This window comes from Rhinatrema bivittatum, chromosome 8 (genome assembly GCF_901001135.1).
Source record: "Rhinatrema bivittatum chromosome 8, aRhiBiv1.1, whole genome shotgun sequence".
Lineage (NCBI taxonomy): Eukaryota > Metazoa > Chordata > Amphibia > Gymnophiona > Rhinatrematidae > Rhinatrema > Rhinatrema bivittatum.
In genome coordinates this window covers 87205611-87231439 of record NC_042622.1, presented here as the reverse complement: position 1 = coordinate 87231439, position 25829 = coordinate 87205611, and the positions used below count along the sequence as shown (strand labels likewise).

Sequence of the window (25829 nt, the reverse complement as noted above, 5' to 3'; positions counted from 1 at the left end):
AACATTGGTTCTCTTAGTACCTAAAATTTTTCTACTATAGAGTGATGCTCCTCACTCACACCAAATTTCTGCCAAAGGTAGTTTTAGTCTTTCATCTGAATTGAGCCATTGTTTTGCCCATGTTCTTTCCAAGAACTCATGCACATAAAGAGGAGAAGGCCTTCAATTCACTGGACTGTAAAAGGGCTTGGCCTGTTATCTAAAGAGAACTCAACCAGTAGGTTTCAATAGGCTTCTCAGCTTATCTCTTACAATCCCAACAGATTAGGAATAGCGGTTGCCAAGCGCATGTTGTCCAACTGGTTAGCAGATTGTATAGCACATTGCTATGCTCTGGCTGGCCTCTCTATCGTAGATTCTGTCAACCCATAACTTGGGACTCCCAACATGTTGTGGCTAATTCAACCCTGAATATCCATGGAGAAAGTGAGTTTGCTTACTGTAAATGGGTTCTCCATAGACCACAAGATGAATTAGCCATGCTCAGTATCAACCCATCTCCCTAGAAAGTTGACTGTCTAGCTGAAGCTAAGTTCTACAATCAATTGAAGGGTTCACAAGACAGCTTGCCTGTGGGAACTCCCACACATGCTCAGTAGAGCAAAAGCTTTATGAGCTGAGAGATAGGTCTGTTTGGCGCTGTCTGTGTCATGGCTAATTCATCCTGCTGTCTATGGAGAACCTTGTTAATAAACAAACTTGCTTTACTTTACATTGCATCATGAAATTAAATTTATTGCCACCTTTTGCATTGCTATTTTGCACCATTACTTTCATTATCTCCTTTTGTATCTTTAACTGCTTTAAACTTGCCCCATTGTATATATTGCCTTCTTTTGTACTATTATATTGTACTGAACTAATGCCCACTGCACCGTATCCTTTTACTGTATGCTGTTTATATTCCTATTACTGTTGTACTCTATACTCATTGTAAACCTGGTCTTCTGCAGTAACACAGAGTGTGAGAAATATCGATGATAGATTACAGAAGGAATTTCAGATTAAAACTAAGGTCCAGTACCTCACTCTTCTTGTATTTTTTTAAAATGTTATATATTTTAATTAATACACAAAGAGAGGAAACAATTTATTTATTATCAAACTATCATTATACTAATATTTAAATCAAGAGAACAACGTCATCAGAACTTAGTGCAGATCTTTTTAATCCACTGTCTCTCGCCACGCAATGGGCCACAAACAGTATCAGCCGTTTGTACAGCACTTCACTGTAATCATTTGACGTTATATCTCCCAACCCACCTACAAAGTTTATTTAAACAATTTAAAAAACCAATTTCCCTAAACCCAAAAAAGTTTTTATTTATTGATTTTGTTACCAATTATTTTAAATAAAAAATACTTAGCTCCCACTGTAGCGTTTCAAACACTGCCTGACATGGACCATGTTTCGGCTGTCACCAGCCTTCATCAGGGGATACCCCGTAATTACAAATCCTTAAGACGCCTCAGTTGTTCAGATATTAATCCTAAAATAGACAAACTATTTAAAAACATTCTTACTTCACCCAAACCCATCACATAACACATCCCACATAGTGATACATAACCCAATCTAAATACTCACTATGGTTGACCAAATTCTTTAGAGATAATATTTCTATTTTCTTTATTTCCCTTAATTCTTTTTTTCAATTTCTCCGTCATTCCATCTCACAGCAACAATGGCGCTACGGCGTTCAAACTAACACCTTCACTACCTACAAGACTATTTATGTCCTCTCTCTCCACCCCGGAAGTGTAACTTGTCAATCACATTGGAAAGGGCTCAACCCACAATAAATAACGTTATTCAAAAGACAGACCAATCGATCTCCCTATTTAAACCGCCCGGGGTGACCGTCTTAAAAAAGTATATCCACTTTTTCTCTTTCTGTAAGAGAAAATTATCAAATTCCCCACCCCGTAACGAGGGCTTCGGTTGTTCAATAACTGCAAACTTTAGGTATGTAAATTCATGCCCTTCTGCCAGACAATGCTGAACCAAAGGTGCTTCGATCCACTGTCTCACTATGGAACTCCTGTGTTCATTCACCTTGTCCTTAAACAACGTTTTGTCTTTCCAATATAAAGTAATGGACAGGGGCATCAAATCCAATAAATAACACCGTCACCGAACAATCAGTATATCCTTTTAACTAAATGTAACCCCTTTAAAAAACGGTAGAATATGACCATCCTTAGATAGGGAGATCGACCATTCCTTAAATAGGGAGATCGATTGGTCTGTCTTTTGAATAAAGTTATTTATTGTGGGTTGAGCCCTTTCCAATGTGATTGACAGTTACATTTCTGGGGTGGAGAGTGGACATAAATAGTCTTGTAGGAAGTGAAGGTGTTAGTTTGAACGCCGTGGCGCCATTGTTGCTGTGAGATGAAATGACTGAGAAATTGAAAAAAAGAATTAACGGAAATAAAGAAATAGAAAAATTTCTCTAAAGAATTATAGTCAACATAGTGAGTATTTAGATTGGGTTATGTATCACTGTGTGGGATGTGTTATGTGATGGGTTAGGTGAAGAGAGAATGTTTTTAAATAGTTTGTCTATTTTAGGATTAATATCTGAACTGAGGCGTCTTAAGGATTTGTAATTATGAGGTATCCCCTGATGAAGGCTGATGACAGCCGAAACATGGTCCATGTCAGGCAGTGTTTGAAACGCTACAGTGGGAGCTAAGTATTTTTTATTTAAAAATAATTGGTAACACAAATCAATAAATAAAAACTTTTTTGGGTTAGTGAAATTGGTTTTTTAATTGTTTAAATAAACTTTGTAGGTGGGTTGTGAGATACACATCAAATGATTACAGTGAAGAGCTGTACAAACGGCTGATACTGTTTGTGGCCCATTTCGTGGCGAGAGAGAGTGGATTAAAAAGATCTGCACTAAGTTCTGATGATGTTGTTCTCTTGAGTTAAATATTAGTATAATGATAGTTTGATAATAATAGTTTCCTCTCTTTGATGGTGTATTGATAGTATTGAGGGGAGAGAAGCTTCTGTGTGGTGATTATATATTTTAATTATTCATTTTCAGTTTTTATTCGGGACTATGACCTGACTAAGCAGCTCCATCCCAGGGACGATGATCTTATCTTTCTATGGGGGCCAGAGGATCAGAACAGCTTTTCTCCTGATCAAGACAAACTGGATAGCCTTCAGACATATCACATTGGCCATGTATCTCGATTTTCTCGTTCCACGGTAACTGAAATGAGTAAGTGCTGGCAGAATCTTTCTTTATCCGACAGTAAGCAGGTAGAATTATCCAATATACGTAGCTGACGTCATCTGGCAGCACCAAAAGGACTTGTCTCTCCAAGTTGTAGAACTTTGAGCGGTGTGGGCATTCCCATGTGGGTGCTGTCATGTAAATCTTCTCAGTCATTTTTTGTCTGAGCTGTAGCATGGATGTGGACTTATTCTCTCCTCTGTTTTTTCACTTCTAATTTCAGAAACCTTTTTCTGCCTTGCCTTGCTACGTCTGCAGCCCCAGAATGCTACCCCCCCCCCCCCCCCCCCAAAAAAGGAAAGTGAGAATTTTTTCTCACAAAATGGGCCAGAAAAAATAAAAGCTAAGTGGTTTTAAGAACTGCCTGTGAAGAAAAATTATGTCCCTCACAGACACAAACTTTACTATCGCAGGTTGGGACTGGATCATGACTAGAAATCCTGTGAAGCCTGTGGATGGATGTCCCCATGCTCTCAGCACTCTAGATCCTTGTGCATAGAAGAACGTAAATTTCTCAGGAGTCGCAGTAGATCTTCCTCCTGCCGTGCAGCGTCATCTGCCACTTTGGTAAAAACCATGAGTCGAAGTTCAAAACCTCTCATATCTGCTCAGGCTGAGACCGTGGAGATGAGTTCAGCTGGTCGTGCAGTGGCAAAATAAAAACAGAACCATTCTCTAGAACTGGCCCTACCTGCATCAAAGAAACATAAACATTCCAAGCAAGGTGCACAGGCACTGGCGCCATTGGAGCCATCCCTCTTTAGCAGCACCGAAGCATGGTGCATCAGAGTACCGGAAAACCAATGCATCGACCCACTTGAAGCATGGTGCAACAAGACACCCAACACATCATACACTAGTGCTCAATGTATCCCTGATATCTGATGCACCGATACAAGCTGTACCAACACATTTAATAGCATTGCTATGATGCATCGTGTCTTCTCTGACACAGTGATGCTTTCTTGACATGATGCATCCAATGCAAGATACAATGCACTTGATGCATTCTCTTCAAGATGTACTTGGACCATCTTTGTGTTTACAAACAGCAACACGTCAAAAAGAGTTCATGATCCTGTAGAATGCCTGAGTGTTCCACCTCTCCTCCTTGGAATCCAGCAGGGTTACCCACGCAACAATATACTAGTCATCTGAGATCTGCAGGAGAAGGTATCAGGTTATCTGTACCTCCTCCAATAATTAGAATGCTACTACCCCCTTGGTTAGTAGCGGAAGGTCTTCACCTAGGAACAGCTGATCCTGTCTGTTCAATAATTCCACTCTCCTCTCATAAAGTAGATATTAGAATACAAAAACCTGTATTAGTCTCGGAATATGTCCATCCACCTATCCCAGGCTAGAAGACACAGCTGTCTTGTGACCAAATTACAGGGCTTATGAAGAGTTTCTTTAGCTCTCTTATGAAGGAGAACACTCCAACCTCTTTTCAACTCTCGCTTCGACAATTCCAGAGATGGAAATCTCAAACTCTGGCTTCTAGGTGTGCGTTCATCATCAGAATCCCAAGTTAGAGGCTCTTCATTGACACTTGATTTCAGTGGAGTCTATCCAATCAAAGAAAATGGACCTGAACCAGAGGAATTTCCTTTTTCCCTCCTTTGTTATTGCAGTCTTGATTGATTGAGCCCGTACCCCTAGGGCCAAATGAGGAATTCACTGGAATATAATATAATCCTCTGCCAGATCTCCCAAATCACTCTTCTCCTCTGGAAGATCTCACCTATTCCAAGTTTGTTGAAAACCTGGGAGCAGCACTGGGTATTCATATATAGGATATAGAATAAAGAACTCCTTGGTCTGCTTAAGATTCTGGATACACCAGAGAACCTGCTACTTTACCAGAACATGTTCTCAAAGTACTGTTTATGAAATTGTGAGAAATACCTATATCATGTCCACCTACATCTCGGAAACTGGATCTCAAGTTTGAGTCCAACAGTCTCCTGGCTTTGACATAGGTCACCTATTGCCCCAGTCTGTTGAAGTGGAATCTGCTATGAAAAAAGCAAAGAAGACCCATATTCGTATCGGTTGCCTAGTGAGTAAAGATGACATTTTTAGACAATTTTGGCAAAAGGATATTCCAGAGCGCACCTACGGTTCAAAGTGGATTTGCCCCACTACCAATACAAAGTCTTCCATTCAGCCTCTCTTGTGCTCTCAGAGTATTTACCAAATGGCTTGCAGTAGTAGCAGCACACCCACATTACCAAGGGATACAGGTTTTCCCATACTTAGACAATTGGTTGATCACAGTGCAGTCTCAAGAAGCAGTTCTCCATTCTCTAGACATGGCACTGTTTTCTTCAGAGCTTAGGTTTTCTCATCAACTTCAAGATGTCAAATCTAGAACCCACTCAGAGCCTCCAAGTCATAGGGGCATGTATAGACTCTTGCTTCAGAAGGCATTCCTACCCAGCAAATGGAGTTCAACCATAATCTCGCTCATTCAAACATGGCTGTCCAATCTGAGGTCCACAGCCAGGAAGCTCCTCATAATATTGAGTCATATGGCAGTGGTCATCCACATAGTTCTACTAACCCACCTTCACATCCACTATTTCCAGTGGGGTGTGAGATCTCAGTGGACTGAACTCGCTCATCTCCTCTCTTCAATAGTGCAAATCATACCACCAATGGCAAGTGAGTTGCAGTGGTGGTTATATCCCCCATGTGTTTCCGAGATGATGCCCCACTTAGCTTGTGTCCCCTTTGGCTCATCTTGACAATTGACACCTCTACCAGAGGTTGGGGAGCCCATATGGGATTCTACAGTACTCGGGGATTTTGGTTTCCTCAAGAGTCCCTCTTCCAAATCAGTCTCTTGGAGTTGATATAACCTGCTCTTACACACATCTCTGAAAGAAGAGCATCCTAATTTAAACAATCAGGTTCCCATAATGTCAACAAGCAGGGGTGAACAGGATTATGGCTTCTCTATCAGGAAGGCACGAAAATCTGGAACTGGGCAGAACGACATCAAGTGACACTGCAGACAACTTATCTGCCAGGTGTCTCCAACATTCTAGAAGATCGTTTCAGTAGAGTGTTAACCTCACAAGTGATCTCTGCAGCAATCAATAGCAAACAAACTGATTTCTGGAGGTCTACCAACAATGGATCTGTTTGCATCACAGCAAAACACAAAACTAAATCAATTTTGTTCCATTCTTCCAAGCGATCACAGACTAGCAGAAGATTTCCTTCTCGACTGGAGCCAAAGCCTCATGTATGTTTTTCCTCCGATACCCCTCATTACCTAAACATTACATAAAGTTCTTCAGGATTGCGTCCACCTGATCCTCGTAGTACCGATGTGGCCCATTCAGATTTGGTATGTGTATCTAGTCGAGCTTTCCAGCAGTCCTCCTATACCTCTGGGATCAGACTCTGCTCTAACTAAAGATGACTGTATGCTCCTTCATACCAATCTTTCAGCCCTCAACTTCACAGCTTGGATGTTGAGTGCTCAGTGATTACAAATCTCCATTTACCATCAAAGATCGAAGACATATTTATTTCCTCTAGAAAGCTTTCAACCATAAAAAAGTATACCTTCAAATGGAAATGATTCTTCATCTGGTGCCAACAGCATGATTATGATCCCTTTTTCAAGTGAGCCTTCACAACTTTTACAATAATTGCTTCACCCCTCTAATTCAAGCCTCACCACTGCCTCAGTGAAAGTACTTCTGAGTGCCATTGCATTATACCACACCATCTTGGACAACAAACCAATCTCCACTCATCCTCTGGTATGTCATTTTATAAAAGGATTCTGGCACATCAAACCCCGATACAGAAGCCTTGTGTTCTGTGGGATCTCAGTGTGGTCCTCTTTCAGTTGCTGAAGCTTTCTTTTGTACCATTGGAATCCACTTCTTTAAAGTTTTTTACTTGGAAAGTGCTTTTCCTCATTACAGTCACCTCGGTGAGAAGAATCAGTGAACTCCAGGCTCTCATCCAATAGTATCTGCAGTTCTATCACAACAGGATGGTTCTTTGAACCCACCCAAAGTTTCTACCAAAAATAGTCTCAGCTTTCCATATGAATCAATCTGTTGTACTACCTACTTTCTTCCCAAGACCCCATGCGCATGAGGGAGAAAAAGTCCTTCTTAGTCTGGACTGAAAGTGGGCCTTGGTATATTTAAAAAAAAAAAAAAAAAAGGTTCTCAGCCTCCTAGTCAAATTAATCAGCTTTTCATCTCCTATGACCCTAACCATCTTGAAATAGCAGTCGCTAATGAATAGCCAATGGCCTACTTCATTGCTATGACTTAGCAAGACTTCAGCTTACAGACTCCATCATGGATCATCAGGTACAAGCTATGGCTTCCTCTGTTGCTTATCTTTAAGAAATAATCATCGATGATATCTGCAAAGCTACAACGTGGTTTTCAGACCACATATTTATGTCCCATTACTGTCTTCATAACGTTTCAAAGACTGACAGTAGATTTGGGCAAGCAGTTTTGCAAAATCTTTTCTCATTGTAGTCCATTCTCCACAGTAAAGTCTGAGTTGCAGCAGAGCGAAGTAATCGCTCTGCTGCAACTCTCAGCTTGGGACAGGGCCGGAGGAGAGCAGGAATTAGGCCAGTGCCAGCTAAGAAAAGTAGGCCCCTATGTAAGGTTCTGATGTGATACTTAAAAAGAGAATCGTTTTCTAAATTTCCCAAATTTTATTTATTTAAGAAGGCTTTACGAGCTTTTTTGTTAGCAAATTCTTCAATTACAATTGAAATTTTTATTTTTCTCACAGGACAAGCAGGATGGTAGTCCTCACATATGGGTGACATCATCAGGATGGAGCCCAATCACGGAAAACTTCTGTCAAAGTTTCCAGAACTTTGACTGGCCCCTATTGGGCATGCCCAGCATGGCACTAACCCTGCGGCCGTGCAGCAGTAGGCCTCGCGGTAAAGGAGCTCTGAAGAGATTCCTGACAGGAATTTCTTCACGGAATTATTTAAAGTTAAATTGCCCCACAGGGGTCCCTCCTCTGACTTTTCTCTGACCGCGGTACTCCGGTAAGTTTTTACCCGTTTTCCATCGATTACCGTCGAGTTTTTCACTTGCGGCCTACTGGCCGTCGACCGTACCGCGGCTCGATTTTTTTCAATGGCCATGGCGTCGGGGTTCCGTCTGTGCCCGGACTGTACTCGCACCATGTCTATCACAGACCCCCCATGGATTCTGTGTAATGTGTTTAGGCCGTGAGCATGATGTCCTGACTTGCAACCAAATGTGCCCTTTATGACACCAAAAGGTCGCAAAGCCCGAATGGAAAAATGGAACTCCTCTTCCGTGCTCAAACCCCGACTCCTTCCATTGCATCGACGTCGTCAGAACCGGCACAGTCAACTTCGTGCCAGCATAGACCACCGACCGGTGACCAACCGCCATCGACGTCTTCACGACCATCGGCACCCTCTACTCCCCCTCAGGATCGAGGGGATCGCAGGGAAAAACATCGCCATGGACATCGTAAGACTCGGACCATTGAAGGAGCAAAATCATCAACCTCACCACTGTCCGAGCCGCCGTCGAAGAAGCCCCGTCCGGGAAAGGCACTGACCATTCCTGCGACCGGGTCAACCGAGGCACACTCACCCAATCGGGGTTTGGGAGCCCGCGATTCCGCCCTGTAAAGGTGGTCCCTCCGGCTATTCCTCTGCCTCTTTCTTCTGTTCCGGAGCCGGGGCTGCTTGCTCCAGGTCTCCGAGAAGAACTGGACCGGATGGTTCAGGAGGTTATCGACAAGGCGATGCAACATCTCCAGGTTCCTCCGGCACTGGCACCGATTGTGGAACCTGTCGTTGACCCGATTTCAGCAGTGCAGGCACCGCTGCTATCCGGAATGGAAGCGCTGATGACAGCCCTTCCTCTGATAGATCCCGGGTCTCCGATGCCTCTGATGCCCTCCCCGAGACACTTCATCAGGAGGAGAGAAACACCGTTCTGCATCCCTCCATCCGGTGTGTTGCCTCAGCCATTGATGCCGATGCGTCCCTCGCCATCGATTCATCTGATACGTTCGGCACCACCGAGCCATCCATCCTTGCCCTCGATGCCTGCACTGGTGCCTTCAATGCCATCATCGGTGCCTCCGGTGATTCCTCCGATTTTTAGGAGCCTAGACCGGGACCCTCAGTATCCAACCCCTTCGCTTCCTAAAGGACAGTCTGCTGATCCTTATGACACTTGGGGTGATGATATTTCAACAGACCACCGATGACTTACCTTCACCACCTTTCTCCCACTGAAAGTAGAAAGCGTTCTCCTCCAGCGGACCTCTCATTCATAACTTTTGTGAAGGAAATGTCTGAGTTGGTTCCCCTTTCAACTACAGACAGAACAGGATGATAGGCACCGGATGATGGAGTTACTCCAGATCCTGAATGCCCCCAAAGTGATCACCTCTATTCCCGTTCATCAGGTCCTTCTTGATCTCCTCAAAAAGAACTGGGAAAAACCCTGGATCAATTGCTCCAGTACATAGGAAGGCTGACATTACTTATTTAGTTCAGTCAGCCCCAGGCTTTCAAAATCGCAGCTTGACCACCACTCAGTTGTGGTAGAGTCTGCACAAAAGAAGGCAAAAAGGTCAAAACCCCACTCATCTACCCACCTGCTAAGGAACAAAAATTCCTAGACAACATTGGTTGACGAGAATTCCAAGGGCCATACTCATCTCCCAAATTGCTGCCTATCAGCTTTATATGACCCAGTATAATAGGGTCATTTTTAAGCAGATACAGGACTTCAAGTCCCTCCAGAACAATTCCAAGACCAGCTACAAACCCTTGTAAACAAAGGATTTGAGGCAAGCAAGCATGAGATTCGAACATCTTATGACATTTTTTTATACCTCTACCAGAGTGTCTGCAGCAACTATTTCGGTAAAACGGTGGCCTGGCTCAAGTCTTCTGACCTCTGCCCAGAAGTGCAAGACCAGTTATCCAACCTACCATGTATCGGAGATAATCTGTTTGGAGAACAGATCCAACGAATGGTGGCCATATTAAAAGACCACCATGAGACTCTCAAACAGCTCTCTTCAATGCCTTCTGACTTCTCCTCAAGACAGCCCTTCAGGAAGGACTCTAAGAAGTCGTTCCCCGTCCAAGGAAGGCCTATCCGCCACCAGCAAGGTCTCGTGCTACCAGACCTATCAAAAGCCTCAGCCTCGCCAAGCCCGAAAACAAAAACCACAAGCAGCTCCCCAGCCAGGACCTGCTTCAGGTTTTTGACTTTCGCTTGGAGAGCAGCAGCAGATTCCTCTGCCAAGCATACCAGTGGGAGGTCGATTGTGCCACTTTCACAACATGTGGCAGTCAATCACGACAGACCAATGGGTATTGGCAATCATTGCTCAGGGTTACCATCTGAACTTTCTCGCCCTGCCACCGGACTCCCCACCTCTACGGATGTGGGGGAAGTCCGACCACTCCATTCTTCTGGATCAAAAGGTCTCCCTCCTTCTCCAGTCAAAAGCAATAGAACCCGTTCCACACTCGCAGCAAGGCCTAGGGTTCTATTCCTGGTACTTTCTGATCCCCCAAAAATCGGGGGTGTTCGTCCAATTCTGGACCTACGTGCTCTCAACAAGTACCCTCCAGCGGGAAAAGTTCAAGATGGTAACCTTGGGATCGCTTCTACCTCTTCTACAAAGAGGAGACTGGCTCTGCTCTCTGGACCTCCAGGACGCATACACCCACATTGCAATACCTCCAACTCATCGCAAGTCCCTGAGGTTTTTAGTAGGCCCCAAGCACTATCAATACAGAGTGCTTCCGTTCGGCCTAGCGTCTGCACCACGAGTCTTTACCAAATGTCTCGTAGTTGTCGCAGCTTTCCTCAGGAAAGAAGGTGTTCACGTCTACCCCTATCTGGATGACTGATTAATCAGGGCTCCAACCCTCAAACTGCTTGGTCGTCCCTCGACTTGACTCTACACACTCTAATTTCACTTGGATTTCTCGTCAATTACGAAAAATCCTATTTAGTTCCATCTCAAACCTTGTCGTTCATTGGGGCAGACTTGGACACCTTGCAGGCAAAGGCATTTCTACCCCAACAACGAGCGCTAACTCTCGTGTCTCTCGCTCACCAGTTGTAGTCTCAGAATACTGCAACAGCTCGCCAATTCGTTATCCTTCTTGGACACATGGCATTCTCAGTCCATGTCACACCAATGGCCCGCTTGGCCATGAGAATCATGCATTGGACTCTGAGGTCACAATGGATTCAAGCTATTCAGCCTCTGTCGACCATTGTCCAAATCTCTGAATCACTCCGTCTGTCTCTTGCCTGGTGGAAAAATCAGACCAATCTCCTCCAGGGATTGCCCTTTCAAATGCCAGATCCTCAAGTCATTCTCACCACCAATGCTTCCAACCTCGGGTGGGGAGCCCATGTAGCCGATCTGCAGACACAAGGATCTTGGTCTCCAGAGGAAGCCAAACATCAGATAAATTTCCTGGAGCTTCGAGCAATGCGATATGCTCTCAGGCTTTTCAGGTTTGCCTTTCCAATCAAGTCATCCTGATTCAGACGGACAACCAGGTGGCCATGTGGTACATCAACAAGCAAGGAGACACAGGTTCCTTCCTTCTGTGTCAGGAAGCTGCACAGATTTGGGCGGAAGGCTCTCTCCCACTCGATGTACCACAGGGCCACCTACTTGCTGGGAGCGGACAATGTTCTAGCAGACAAGCTGAGTCGCGTCTCTCAACCGCATGAGAGGTCTCTCAACCCCTCGGTAGCGAACTCCATCTTCCAACAATGGGGATAACCTCAGACAGACCTCTTTGCGTCCCCTCAGAACCACAAAGTGGACAATTACTGCTCCCTCATTCGCAGCAAACGCTCTCAGCCCAGAGATGCATTCTCCCTCTCATGGGCAACCAGTCTGCTTTATGCATTCCCTCCACTTCCTCTTCTCTGAAAACTCTCGTGTAGCTACGTCAGGACAAGGGAACCATGATCCAGATAGTACACCACTGGCCACACCAAGTGTGGTTTCCAATACTACAGGATCTTTCCATCCGCAGGCACATTCCCTTGAGAAGGACCCGCTGCTGATCACTCAAAACAACGGGAGCCTTCGCCATCCCAATCTTCAGGCCTTGTCCCTGACGGCATGGATGTTGAAGGTTAATCCTTCAACAACTTAAACCTTTCAGATCCAGTTTCCCCGTGTCTTGATTGCTTCACGGAAGCCTTCCACGAGAAAATCTTATTCCTATAAATGGAAAAGGTTCACGTCATGGTGCGCTTCTCAGTCCCTTGATCCCTTTCCTGTCCAATCCCCAAAGTTTTTGGACTATCTCTGGCATCTGTCAGAGTCGGGCCTCAAGACAATCGTCCATCAGAATGCATGTCAGTGCGGTAGCCGCCTTCCATAAAGGTGTCGGGATGTCCCTATATCAGTACAACCCCTTGTAACACGCTTCCTGAAGGGCTTGCTCCACATCAAGCCACCTTTATGTCCCCTGGCCCCTTCTTGGGACCTTAATCTGGTTCTGGTCGGCTCATGGAAACCACCATTCGAGCCTCTTCACTCCTGTGACTTAAAATATCTCACATGGAAAGTGATTTCCTTTTGGCTCTCACTTCAGCTCACAGGGTTAGTGAGTTACAAGCCCTAGTTACCTATCCGCCTTACACTAAACTCCTGCAGGACCGGGCGGTACTCTGCACTCACCCTAAATTTTTACCTAAGGTAGTTTCGGAGTTTCACATTAATCAATCCATCATACTACCTACCTTTTTTCCCAGGCCCCATTCCAATCCAGGGGAACAGGTTCTGGATACCCTTGACTGCAAACGGGCTCTAGCTTTTATCTAGACCATACATTTGCCCACAGGACGAGCACCTCAGTTATTCGTCTCGTTCCACCCCAACAAATTAGGGCAACCTGTGGGTAAGCAGACTCTCTCCTCCTGATTAGCGGACTGCATATCTTTTTGCTATCAGCAAGCAGGCATTCCTTTTCAAAACAGTGTTAAAGCACACTCTGTGAGGGCCATGGTGACTTCAGTAGCACACCTATGATCGGTGCCGCTTCCTGACATTTGCAGGCCTGCCACCTGGAGTTCTCTCCACACCTTTGCAGCCCACTATTGCTTGGACAAAGCCGGAAGACAAGATTCCATCTTCGGCCAGTCTGTCCTGCGTAACCTGTTTCCAACGTAACATACCAACACCCTTCCATCTGCCCGTGGGGTTCAGGATGCCCTCTACCAATTCCACTCCAGTTGTTGTGCCTGTTGTCACGCTGTTGGGTACATTTGGTGCATGTCCGGACATCCTCAGCTCGGTACTCACCCATATGTGAGGACTACCATCCTGCTTGTCCTGTGAGAAACAAATGTTACTTACCTGTAAACAGGTGTTTCTCACAGGACAGCAGGATGTTAGTCCTTACGAAACCCGCCCGCCACCCTGCAGTGTTGGGTTCGTAACATTTTGTTGTTTTATTTTTCGACACTGCCTGTAGCTTTCAAATAAGACTGAAAGGGGACCCCTGCTGGCCGCAGGGTTAGTGCCATGCTGGGCATGCCCAGTTTGGGCCAGTCAAAGTTCTGGAAACTTTGACAGAAGTTTTCCGTGATTGGGCTCCATCCTGATGATGTCACCCATATGTGAGGACTAACATCCTGCTGTCCTGTTAGAACAACCTGTTACAGGTAAGCACATTTGCTATACATGTTAGAAATAGATATATTTAGCTATTTTTAAAATTTTGCCCAACAAATTAGACCCCTTGAACATTGTAGGCCCTAGCCAAATGGCCATGCTAGCACCCCCTCTCTCCTCGAGTGGTTTGGGACCACCCCACATGTAATGGCTAATTCAAAAGCTTATCGATGGAAAAAAGTATGTTTGCTTACCATAAATTGTGTTTTCCATAGATGGGTGGCATTCCATGGCTAATTCATCCTATCTCCCTGGAGAGTCAACTACATAACTAAATTGGCTCTTTTACTGACTGAAGTGGCTCATGAGGCAGTGCCCATGGGGAAACTCTCACACATGCTCAGTAGAGCTCAAAGCTCTACAGCTTGGAGAAACAAGTCTGTTCAGTGCCATCAGATGACATTATCCCCGTATAGTGGCCAATTCATCCTGCTATCTAAGAAAAACACCATTTACGATAAGCAAACATGCTGTCTGTTCCTCATTATATGGATCATCAAATGAGTTGTTGGCATTCTTCTACTACTACTACTACTACTACTATCACATGATTGTTGTCATATTATATGGGAACATGCTGTGTATTTTGTTCCCATTTCTGAGATTTTTAGCATGATTCACAGTCATGATCCAGTAAACACCAATCAAGTTTACTCACTTGATTAGGATTTGCTAAATGAGTTCATGGAACATCAGAATTACTTTGATCGAGAAAATAAATGTGAAATGGTAGTTGAATGTCCACATCACTTTAAACACATACAAAACCCCCACTTCTAATATAAACACCATTTCTTACAAACCCAGACTATCCCACAAATGCCAACACAAGTTGTGTTTTGCCAGATGGCTGCTTAACAGAGATGGGGAAGAATCTAATGTGATGAAAAGAATTATGTTCACTTATATTTCAAAACACAACAAAAATACATATACAATACAAATGATATAGACCAACAGAGATAATTATAATAAATATATATCTTTATACATGAAATTGTTTATATATTTTTTTTCTAATACTGTTCGCTATTACATATACTTTTTACTCTTGAATCATCAATATTACATTCTTACATAAGGAGACCAGTTTTGGGCCACTCATTTTGCAAACAACTAAATCATCCTCAGTATATGCTACCATTGTTACCAATCTGCTAGAGAGTTAGCAATCTGGTACACTCTCCTCCTCCAGAAGGGAGGAGTTAGCAATCTGCTGTCGCTCACCCCACCAGGAGGGCGGAGTTAGCAAGCTGTTCTGCTGTTCTCCTGAAAGGGGAAGGAGTAGCGATATGACATGACCTGCCCCTCCAGAGGGGAGTTAGCTATCTGTAGATCTGTTAGCGAACTGCTGTTAGATGCTCCTGTAAGGAAAGGAGGTAGTAATCTGTTATGGATCAACTCTCCAAGGAAGAGGAGTTGGCAATCTGTATAATGATACTCTTCTGAGGAGAGGAGCTAACAATAGGTATATTGTACTTCGCTACTGAGATAGCAATCTATCATGCCTCCGCTACGGAGTAGCAATCTGTATATTTATTTTATTTATTTATTTAAAACTTTTTTTTATACCGGCATTCGTAGGACACATCATGTAGGTTTACAATTAACTGAGAAAGGAAAGGAAATTACAATGAACAGGGGAGGGGGTTAACTGGAGGATATGCAAAAGTACAGGAGAGGAGAGTCATCAGGCAGCGTTGCAGCTATTTACATTCAATTAGCATTAGATATACAAAAGGAATTAATATACAAATTAAAGGGCATGTGCACTTGAGACACTTAACATATGAAACTTATTTACAGTAAGAGAGGGGGCAGGTGCACGTAAGTACGGTTAGCATTTGGTGTAGGGGGGGGTAGGGAGGGAGGGAAGGGGGTAAGGAGAGGAGGGGGTGGAGGGAAACCGGGTACATAGGGTGAATGTATTTTCAGTGAGAAATTGATAGAGGGGTGAGGGGGTGAGGTAGGGGGAGGCTAGGGGTGCTAGGAGAGGGAGCGGGGGGGGGGGGGGGGGGAGGGATGTCGGAGGGGGGTGCGGCAAGCTGCTGCAAGCTGCGGCAAGCTGCTGGCAAGTCTCAAAGAAAGAGGAGTAGCTGTCTATATAATACTTTCGTGAGCAGAGTTAGTGGTCTGTAGTGGTTGACTCCCACAGAGTGACAATAGGGAAAGGAATGACCACTTGGAGGAAATGGTGAATCCCTGGGCCGATGGCAGATGACAGCGCCCCCAGGAGGAGATCCTGAGAGGAACCACCAGCTAGGCTAGAATATGAGATAAACACAAATAGTTCTTTATTAGACTGGAAGCTGGACCACCAGGGGTGCCAGTAGTGAGTCACTGTGTTCGGCAAGGCTGAAGTCCTTCTGATACTGGAATATAATCGCTGGGTCGCTGAGCTATAGAGAGAGACTAGAAGTAGTGAGTAGACAGGGTATACTGGATACAAGATGGTACACTCACAATAGTAGATGTCTGCAATGGTCTCTATGCCACAGAGAGTCTTCAGTACATTCAGGAATAGGAGCCGTAGGCGAGCACTGGTTCCCACAAACAGTCTGTAATATGAACTCACAATTGCTGTATATTAAATGGCTTCTAGAGTAGAAGAGAGTCTGAAAAAGATTCTAGGAACATGGGCCCTCGTGGAGCGAGTACCGGTTCCTATCTGCAATCTTGCCAATGTAACTCTTGATCTCCGTACCTGTGATAACGTCTTGGATGGAAGGGAGTCTTCAGAGCAATAGGAATGTAGGCCCTTGTGGAGCGAGTATCGATTCCTATGTAATAGAACTCACTGTGTTCACGTCCGCGATCGCTTCCAGGCAATGAGGAGTCTTCCGAGTGTTCTGGCCATCTGAAATCAAGAAGAGAGAGCGGACCCCCCCATGGAGCGGGTACTCCTGGTAAGTTTGAAAAGGCCGAGTAGTGGAGAAGGATTCCCCTCGCTGACTCGGATCGTTGTTGCAAGTATCGTGGACTGCCGAAGCAAGTCCTGTTGGAGTTCCTTGCTAACTTGTTAGAGGTTAGCAAACAAAGACCTTTTAAAGTGCGAATGGATGACGTCACTACGGGGGGGACGCCCCCGAGGTTCGCACCCTTGCTGGTACAAAGTCTGGAGCACGCGCCCTTACGTCATCGGGAACATGGCGGATCCGTAGCGTCAAGCCAGCCCAGGGACACTGGGACCAAGAGGCGGAGAGAAGCCACGGCTGCATCTGTCCGTTAGAGCCGAAGGGAGTCTCATCCCAAGTAGAGAGGGTGGAGCGAGGGGTGAGAAGAGGCACGAACGCAACAACCACAAAACTTCAATTGCTTTGCTTAAACTATATCATTCAGCACAAACAAACATCAGTTATGCCCCAACACAATTTGAATTATCATGTCAAATTTAGCAATCACCCTAGAGCTCCTGCCTAAAAAGAAAGATTGAATAGTGAACATCTTAGGCCAAAAAAAAAACTCATCAAATTTCGAACAGCTACCAAATTATAGGTTTCCACCATCTGCTTGTAGTTGAAAATATATCAGAAAACCAACTTTACTCATACCTATCATAATGGTCAAAATCCAGCTAAGCAACAGATAATCTAATAAGCTAATATTTGTCTGACATATGCTATTGACTATATTTGCCAAGAATTTCCCTTGTGTATTGATCATAGGTAGGCATCTGGATGATTGTTAAACTAGTCATGGTAATTAAATTGTGTTGGGGCATAATTGAAGTTAGCCTGATTTCTGAGAGTTGTGTGTAATAGTTTAGGAAAAGCAACTGAAGATGATTTAGTTGTTTGCAAATTACTTAGATAGCATGTCAATGTGGCAGTAATAAAAGTTAGGTCATTGTCTGTGTGCCAGAGTAATGCTGATGTCATGGTTTCATTCATTCATAGGGTCTGGAGAGCAATACGTTTCCTGCCACCTTTCCATTCAGACCCAAGGCAATTTCTCAAATAACAGTCAGGTGAACTGTGAGGTGATTGGGAGTCTGGTGACAACTCAGCGTCAGTTTAAAGCTCTGTTGAATCTTCAGTGGAGCCCGTTGTTTAAACCAATTATCAGCCTGAGTCCTGCTGAATTCTTCCCCAGGGATAGAGTTAATGTGCCCACTGAGGGCCATGCGGTAAGTCTGGCACCAAATGGCCATTTGATATTTCATTAGTAACCAATATCGGATCGCATTTTAAATGAAAATCCAGTTTAACATGTATTAGGCAGTATATGGAAAAACAAATTCCCCATGGGTTTCAAATAGCATAAATCCAATATAAATACAGAATATTCTTGTTTTGAATTACTTATTTTATATGAAAATGTAAAATACTTACCGTAATTCTCTGCTCATCTGCAATAATCCCTATTATAGCATCCTATTATGATTTGTTTTTCTTATTTGGACCTCCAGGATGGGTGCATAATGCTAAGGGCCCCACTGCCATTCAGGGACCAAGGGGGGATATGATAGAGGTGTTTAAAATCATGAGAGGTCTAGAACGGGTAGATGTGAATTGGTTATTTACTCTTTCGGATAGTAGAAAGACTAGGGGACACTCCATGAAGTTAGCATGGGGCACATTTAAAACTAATCGGAGAAAGTTCTTTTTTACTCAACGCACAATTAAACTCTGGAATTTGTTGCCAGAGAATGTGGTTCGTGCAGTTAGTATAGCTGTGTTTAAAAAAGGATTGGATAAGTTCTTGGAGGAGAAGTCCATTACCTGCTATTACATAGAAACATAGAAACATAGAAATGACGGCAGAAGAAGACCGAATGGCCCATCCAGTCTGCCCAGCAAGCCTCACACATTTTTTCTCTCATTCTTATCTGTTACTCTTAGCTCCTTGTTCTATTCCCCTTCCACCCCCACCATTAATGTAGAGAGCAGTGATGGAGCTGCATGCAAGTGAAATATCTAGCTTGATTAGTTAGGGGTAGTAGGGGCAGTAACCGCTGCGATAAGCAAGCTACACCCATGCTTATTTGTTTTACCTAGACTATGTTGTACAGCTCTTGTTGGTTTTTTTTTTCTTCTCCCCTGCTGTAGAAGCAGAGAGCCATGCTGGATATGCATTGAAAGTGAAGTATCAGGCACATTTGGTTTGGGGTAATAACCGCCGTAACAAGCCAGCTACTCCTCGCTTTGTGATTGCGAATCCTTTTTTTTCTTCACCCCTGTCGTTGAAGCTATGCAGGATATGCGTGAAGCATCAGTTTTTTGTTTTTGTTTTTTTTTTTCCCCCTGCCGTTGTTTGTTGTTTGTTTGTTTGTTTATTTTTTTTTTCCCCTGCCGTTGAAGCAGAGAGCTATGCTGGAAATGCGTGATGTATCAGTCTTTCTCCCATGCCGATGCAGCAGAGAACCATGCTGGATATGCATGGAAAGTGAAGTATCAGGCACATTTGGTTTGGGGTAGTAACCGCCGTAACAAGCCAGCTACTCCCCGCGTTTTGAGTGCGAACCCTTTTTCTTCTCCCTTGCCGTTGTAGCAGAGAGCTCTGCTGGATGTGTGAAGTATCAGTTATTCTTCTCCCCTGTCATTGAAGCAGAGAGCTATGCTGTATATGCATTGAAAGTGAAGTATCAGGCATATTGGTTTGGGGTAGTAACCGCCGTAACTAAGCCAGCTACTCCCCTCTTTGTGAGTGCAAATCATTTTTTCCATTACCTCTTGCTGTTGAAGCTTAGAGCGATGTAGGAGTCACAGTAAGCATGTGTATGTTTATTTAATAAGGGTATTGTGTCAATAGCCATCATTCTGGCGAGTCACCCACTCTTCATTGGCGGCCTCTTGACTTTATGGATCCGCAGTGTTTATCCCACGCCCCTTTGAAGTCTTCCACAGTTCTGGTCTTCACCACTTCCTCCGGAAGGGCATTCCAGGCATCCACCACCCTCTCCGTGAAGAAAGTTCACTTAGAGAATAAGTTCACTTAGAGAATAGCCACTGCCATTAGCAATGGTTACATGGAATAGACTTAGTTTTTGGGTACTTGCCAGGTTCTTATGGCCTGGATTGGCCACTGTTGGAAACAGGATGCTGGGCTTGATGGACCCTTGGTCTGACCCAGTATGGCATTTTCTTATGTTCTTATGTTCTTAAAATGTCCAATCAGAACTCACTGTTTTCTGAGTCTGTTCTATGGGTTGATTGGTCTACCTATATAGAGAATTGTAAAGAAATGAAATACATGTTTTAATTTATATAATACCTTTCTTCCAAATGGATAAAAATTTACCTTATAGCATTTCAGGAATATACCAAGAAGCCATCTCTGGGATGGTAGCACATCTGGCAGCACATATCTGACATCCACACTGCATGACAGCTTTAAGAGAGTAGGAACAATGTAATTATTATCAAGTTATATCAGGATAAATGGAACCCCTGGATGTAAAGCTTTTCTTAAAGGACAAGCAGGATGGTAGTCCTCACAAGTGGATGTCATCATCTGATTGAGCCAGGCCCAAAACTTTTGTGTCAAAATTTCTAGTACTTTTAATGTGCCCTACTGGACATGTGCAGGCTGGCATGAATACCATGCATCCACGCAGGGGCCTCTCAGTCTCTCATTTTTGCAGAGTCCGTTAGTCACAGATTCTCACTCTTCTGCTTTTTTCCTGACTTCTAGAGAAAATAAACAGGCATGAATTATTCATTGTTGGAACCTATGGTCTTTTCTTTCCTTTTATGTCCATTTAAGCTTTTGGGGTTTTTTGTAAGTTTTTGTTCCATTGTTGCTTCCAGTCTGTGCACTGATCTGGTACACCAAGGGCATCTACCAATTGTGGTCAGAGTCCTTCGATTTTGCCTCTTTGACTTTTTGTCTAGTCATGGATCAACATGATCAACAATGTTAAATTATCTGTATACTGTTTGAATCTTGTAAACCATTGTGATGGCTACACTGAATGACGGTATATAAAACCAAACAAATAAATAAATAAATGGATAGGTTTATCAGCAGCTTCAAGAGATGCTCTCTGCAACCAGGGTAATACCAACTGACACTCAGCCCATGATGTTGCTTGGTCCCCAGTAGAATGAGCTCTAAGACCCATGGGCACTTCCAAACCCTTACAAATGTAAGCGGATGCAAATTTTTCTTTAACCCATCTAGCAACAGATGCCTTACAGTCGACTCTGTAAATCCAGTTTACTGGTTGTTTTCTCCTTGATATCTGCTTTTTAAGTATGTATTGTTTTTAAGGTATGTTTTTAATGTAACTCGACAGGGTCTCGGTATTGGCGGGATATAAATAAAAATAAATAAATAAATAATATCTATTATAGTTCCCCATGGTAAATTTATCCTGTGCCTGTGGGGGGGCATTGCATAACATTCCAAGGTGTCGTCGATACTTAGCCATAAAGCCTAGAGTTCACTGATCCTGGTTGGAGTTCATGGGGAAGCTTATCAGGCACTGTGAGTTCGGCCCATTGGCATCAAAGGCATAAACATCGACACAGGAATCCAGGAGCTGCACCTAACACTGATGATACTTCAACATTGGGAGGACCGCAAAGACAGATCACCATCTGTCACCTCTCACCTGAAGATGGACAAGGTTTTAGTCTCTTTAGGTCCAGTATTGAGGCACTCTTTGTCTTTGCATGATGCTCAGCATCGGAAGCATCAGTGTATTTTTGTTGCTACATGTTGCTGGGAGCATGAACGTTCTGGCTATGGCTGTGAATCCCTTGATGCGTTCCTGGAAGGTGTAACAGTCTCCAAGGGTCTAGGTGTCTACCATCAATATATATTTTGGCTTTTTCAGGAAGACGAGGTCTCACCTCCTGCCACACAATCAGTATTTGCAATGGCACTCTTTCAGCACGAGTGGGATAGGAAAATTCAGCAGACCTTGGACAAGGCAATGTGGAGCCTCCAGTGCATCAATGTCAATACAAACAATATCCATTCACTGCTGGAATCCCTATAGCTGTCTGGCAGCCTGGTACTAGCTTCGATACTAATGCCTGTTTCTGGAGAGGAATCAACATCAATGTCAGCTTCACCAATGTGCCAGTTGTTCCTAGAGTTCTGGGCTCCAACAAACAGGTGTTCTTCTCTAAGGTCTTGTCTGCAGGAAGGGCAGCATCTGGATCTTCTCCTCAAGTGTTTTCAGCTGAGTTTGGACCTTGAGTATTCCTGAGTGTATAGCTACATATCTGGAGAGCTCTGAAGCAGAGGAATCGACGGGTCTCTACTCCAACTCCCTCCCCTCCTCCTGAAAGAAGGAAATCCCAACTGGAGGACCTCTTCTTTGCCAGGTTTGTGCAGAGAATGTGAGAGGCCACTCCATTTCCTTTGCTAAAGGAGGATGAAACCAGAAACAAAATAGTGGACCTACTCTAGCTTGTGGAATTTATTAAGGATATCACTATTAAGGAATCTATTAAGGAGATCACTGTTGAAAGAGAGAATAGTGAACTATCTACAGTCGGGAGAATTGCTGGACCAGAGGCAGCATGGATTCACCAGGGGAAGATCCTGTCAGACAAATCTGATTGACTTTTTTGACTGGGTAACCAAGGAATTGGATCAAGGAAGAGCACTCGATGTCATCTACTTGGATTTCAGCAAAGCTTTTGATACGGTCCCGCACAGGAGACTGGTGAATAAAATGAGAAGCTTAGGAGTGAGTGCCGAGGTGGTGACCTGGATTGCAAACTGGTTGACGGACAGAAGACAATGTGTGATGGTAAATGGAGCTCTCTCTGAAGAGAGGGAGGTTTTAAGTGGTGTACCAGAAAGATCGGTGTTGGGACCGGTCCTGTTCAATATGGGGGTCATTTTCAAAGGAGTTACGCATGTAAATGTGACATACTATCGTAGCAATTTTCAAAAGCTATTTACTCGAGTAAAGTGCACTTACTTGAGTAAATCCTATGGACAATTCAATGGCATATATTGTAGCAATTTTGAAAAGCCCACTTACTTGAGTAAAGTGTATTTACTCGAGCAAAAATCAGTTTTGCTCGAGTAAATGCTTTTTAAAATCTACCCCTATATTTGTGAGCGACATTGCAGACGGGATAGAAGGTAAGGTTTGTCTTTTTGCGGATGACACTAAGATCTGCAACAGAGTGGACACGCCGGAAGGAGTGGAGAGAATGAGAAGGGATTTAAGGAAGCTGGAAGAGTGGTCGAAGATATGGCAGCTGAGATTCAATGCCAAGAAGTGCAAAGTCATGCATATGGGGAGTGGAAATCCAAATGAACTGTATTCGATGGGGGGAGAAGGGCTGATGTGCACGGAGCAGGAGAGAGACCTTGGGGTGATAGTGTCTAACGATATGAAGTCTGCGAAACAATGCGACAAGGCGATAGCAAAAGCCAGAAGAATGCTGGGCTGCATAGAGAGAGGAATATCGAGTAAGAAAAGGGAAGTGATTATCCCCTTGTACAGGTCCTTGGTGAGGCCTCACCTGGAGTACTGTGTTCAGTTCTGGAGACCGTATCTACAAAGAGACAAAGACAAGATGGAAGCGGTACAGAGAAGGGCAACCAGGAAGGTGGAGGGTCTTCATCGGATGACATACGAGGAGAGATTGAAGAATCTAAATATGTACTCCCTGGAGGAAAGGAGGAGCAGGGGTGATATGATTCAGACTTTCAGATACTTGAAAAACTTTAACGATCCAAAGACAACTACAAACCTTTTCCGTCAGAAAAAAATCAGCAGAACCAGAGGGCACGAGCTGAGGCTCCAGGGAGGAAGACTAATAACCAATGTCAGGAAGTATTTCTTCACGGAAAGGGTGGTGGATGCCTGGAATGCCCTTCCAGAGGAAGTGGTGAAGTCTAAAACTGTGAACGACTTCAAAAGGGCATGGGATAAACACTGTGGATCCATCAAGTCTAGAGGGCGTGAATAAAGAGGAGGCAGCAAAACACTGCACGGAGCGGCAGTAGCCACAGAGGCATTCACGGAGCGGGATGCCTGTGGCCAGTAGTTGGTGTTCCACCTTCACGGAGCGGAAGGATGGAGGGCTGCTATCTCCAAAAAACCCCCCAAAAAAACAAAAAACAAAAAAACAAACAAAAAAATAAAAACAGGGGTGGGTAAGAGTATGGGATAAGGGTGTGGCCTGCTTGTTACAGCGGTTGCTACCCTTAATTGAGCTGGACGTTCACTTGGATGCATATACGGCGCTGCTCTCTAAATTGGTGGTGGGGTGGAGGGGAATTAGGGCTGGAGGGTACTGGAAGCCAATAGTAACAGGTGGGAGAGAAAAAAAGGGGAAAAAATGGATAAAGTGCGTAGCTTGCTGGGCAGACTGGATGGGCCGTTTGGTCTTCCCAGTTCACAAGATCTTTCAGGACGTGCAGATGAAGATGTAGGATAATCCTCTTTCTGAACCTCCTGTCAATAAGAAGATAGGGATGTGTTGCAATCCTGCCCGTGGCTAAGGCCACGGACAGTCTCTTACCTGTGCGCCTGGAGCCACGCTCCTGCCTCTGCTCCACAACCGGAGGCCACCATCGTGCCGGCGTGGCAGTAGCCGTGCCAGAGTTCCCCTCGCGGCAGGAGGCCGCCGCCAACTTTCTCTTCACCGCGGCAGGGAGCCGTGGACGTCAGCTGGCTCTTCCGCGGCACGGAGTTGCCGCCCTCGCTGTCTTCCAGCAGGCCTGGAGGCCTGCTCTTCGCAGCAGGATGCCTCCCACCTAAGACCTGGTCGTGGCCTGCTCCGGCTCCTCCTCTCTTCAGCGGCAGCAGGGCCGCTGTCCGTGGTCCTGCAGTCTTCCTCCTTCCTGGTTCCTTAGGCGCGAGGCCGCGCCTCACTGCTGGCTTTAAAGGGCCAGTGAGGGAGTGGGTCCTGGATGACATCACTTCCTGGAGCTCCCTCTTCTGCCTACCATAGGGTCTTCAGTTCAGTCATGCTTTGCCTTCGCAAAGAGCTAGTCCTCCTGGAGCAAGTTCATCCTAGGACTTCCTGCCCTTCGTTCCTGCTTGGCTTCCTTCTTCATGGGATCCCTCTTATCCGTTGTTCCTGATGTCTTCCCTGGATGTCCCTAGTCATTGTTCCTGTTCTCTCATCTCGTCTCGTCTCATCTTGATGTTCCAGTTCCTGTTGTTCCGACTCCTAATGTTCCTGTCCTGATGTCCTCCGTCTCGACTATGTCCAGATGTCTTCGAGGTTCCTGAGGTTCCGTTATCCTGTCCCTTGTGGTCTATGACCAGCCCTGCTGGGCTGTGTAGAGTGCGCAGTGGCCCAGTGGTCTGCGACCACCCCCACTGGGGTGTGTAGGGTGCTGGCAGAATTCCTCCATCCCACAGGGCCAAAGATCCTCCTCCTGATGTCCTCGTCTTGTTCCGGATTGAACCCTAGTGGCCATCTTCAGCCCACCCTCAGGACTCATCTGTTGTGTCTTCCACACCGGGTCGGAGGTTCCGCCCTCCATCTACTGACCTGTTAAATGCGTCAATCATACTGGGTTCCAAGGCTCCGTCGAGGACATCGCTGCTGGAAGTTGTCCGGATTTCTTCTGTCCAGATGTCCATCTGCTGCTCCCGGATTCCTTGTGGGCCGTCGTCCGTCCTGTGCTCGTTGCTGCTCTTCAGTGAGTGTCTGCCAGCGGTGAGAGGCCCTCTGCTCTCCTGGTGTCCCGGACTTTTATCCTGTCTGGTTTTAACTAGTCTTAGTTTTCGTCACTCCCTGATGTGTCTTCGTCAACTCTGCTGTCATCAGCATCCTTGTTCCAGTTCTCATCCACCTCTGCCTCATGCCCAGCCTGCCGCCTCTTCTGTTACCCAGCAGCAGGTCCAAAAGGGCTTGGTGTGGTCGGAGGGCTACTCAGAGGCCAACCTTGCGTGGTTGGTCTCACCGAGGT

General features: G+C 44.9%; 1 protein-coding gene across 1 annotated transcript in view; it reads left to right on the top strand.

Moving 5' to 3' along the window:
• Window positions 1-25829, top strand: part of SETX (senataxin) — a 383775-nt gene that overhangs the window by 214445 nt on the left and 143501 nt on the right. Inside the window, 2 exon segments of the mRNA XM_029613495.1 lie at window positions 3063-3242; window positions 17885-18114. Of these exon segments, the coding sequence (XP_029469355.1) occupies window positions 3063-3242; window positions 17885-18114 (410 nt within the window).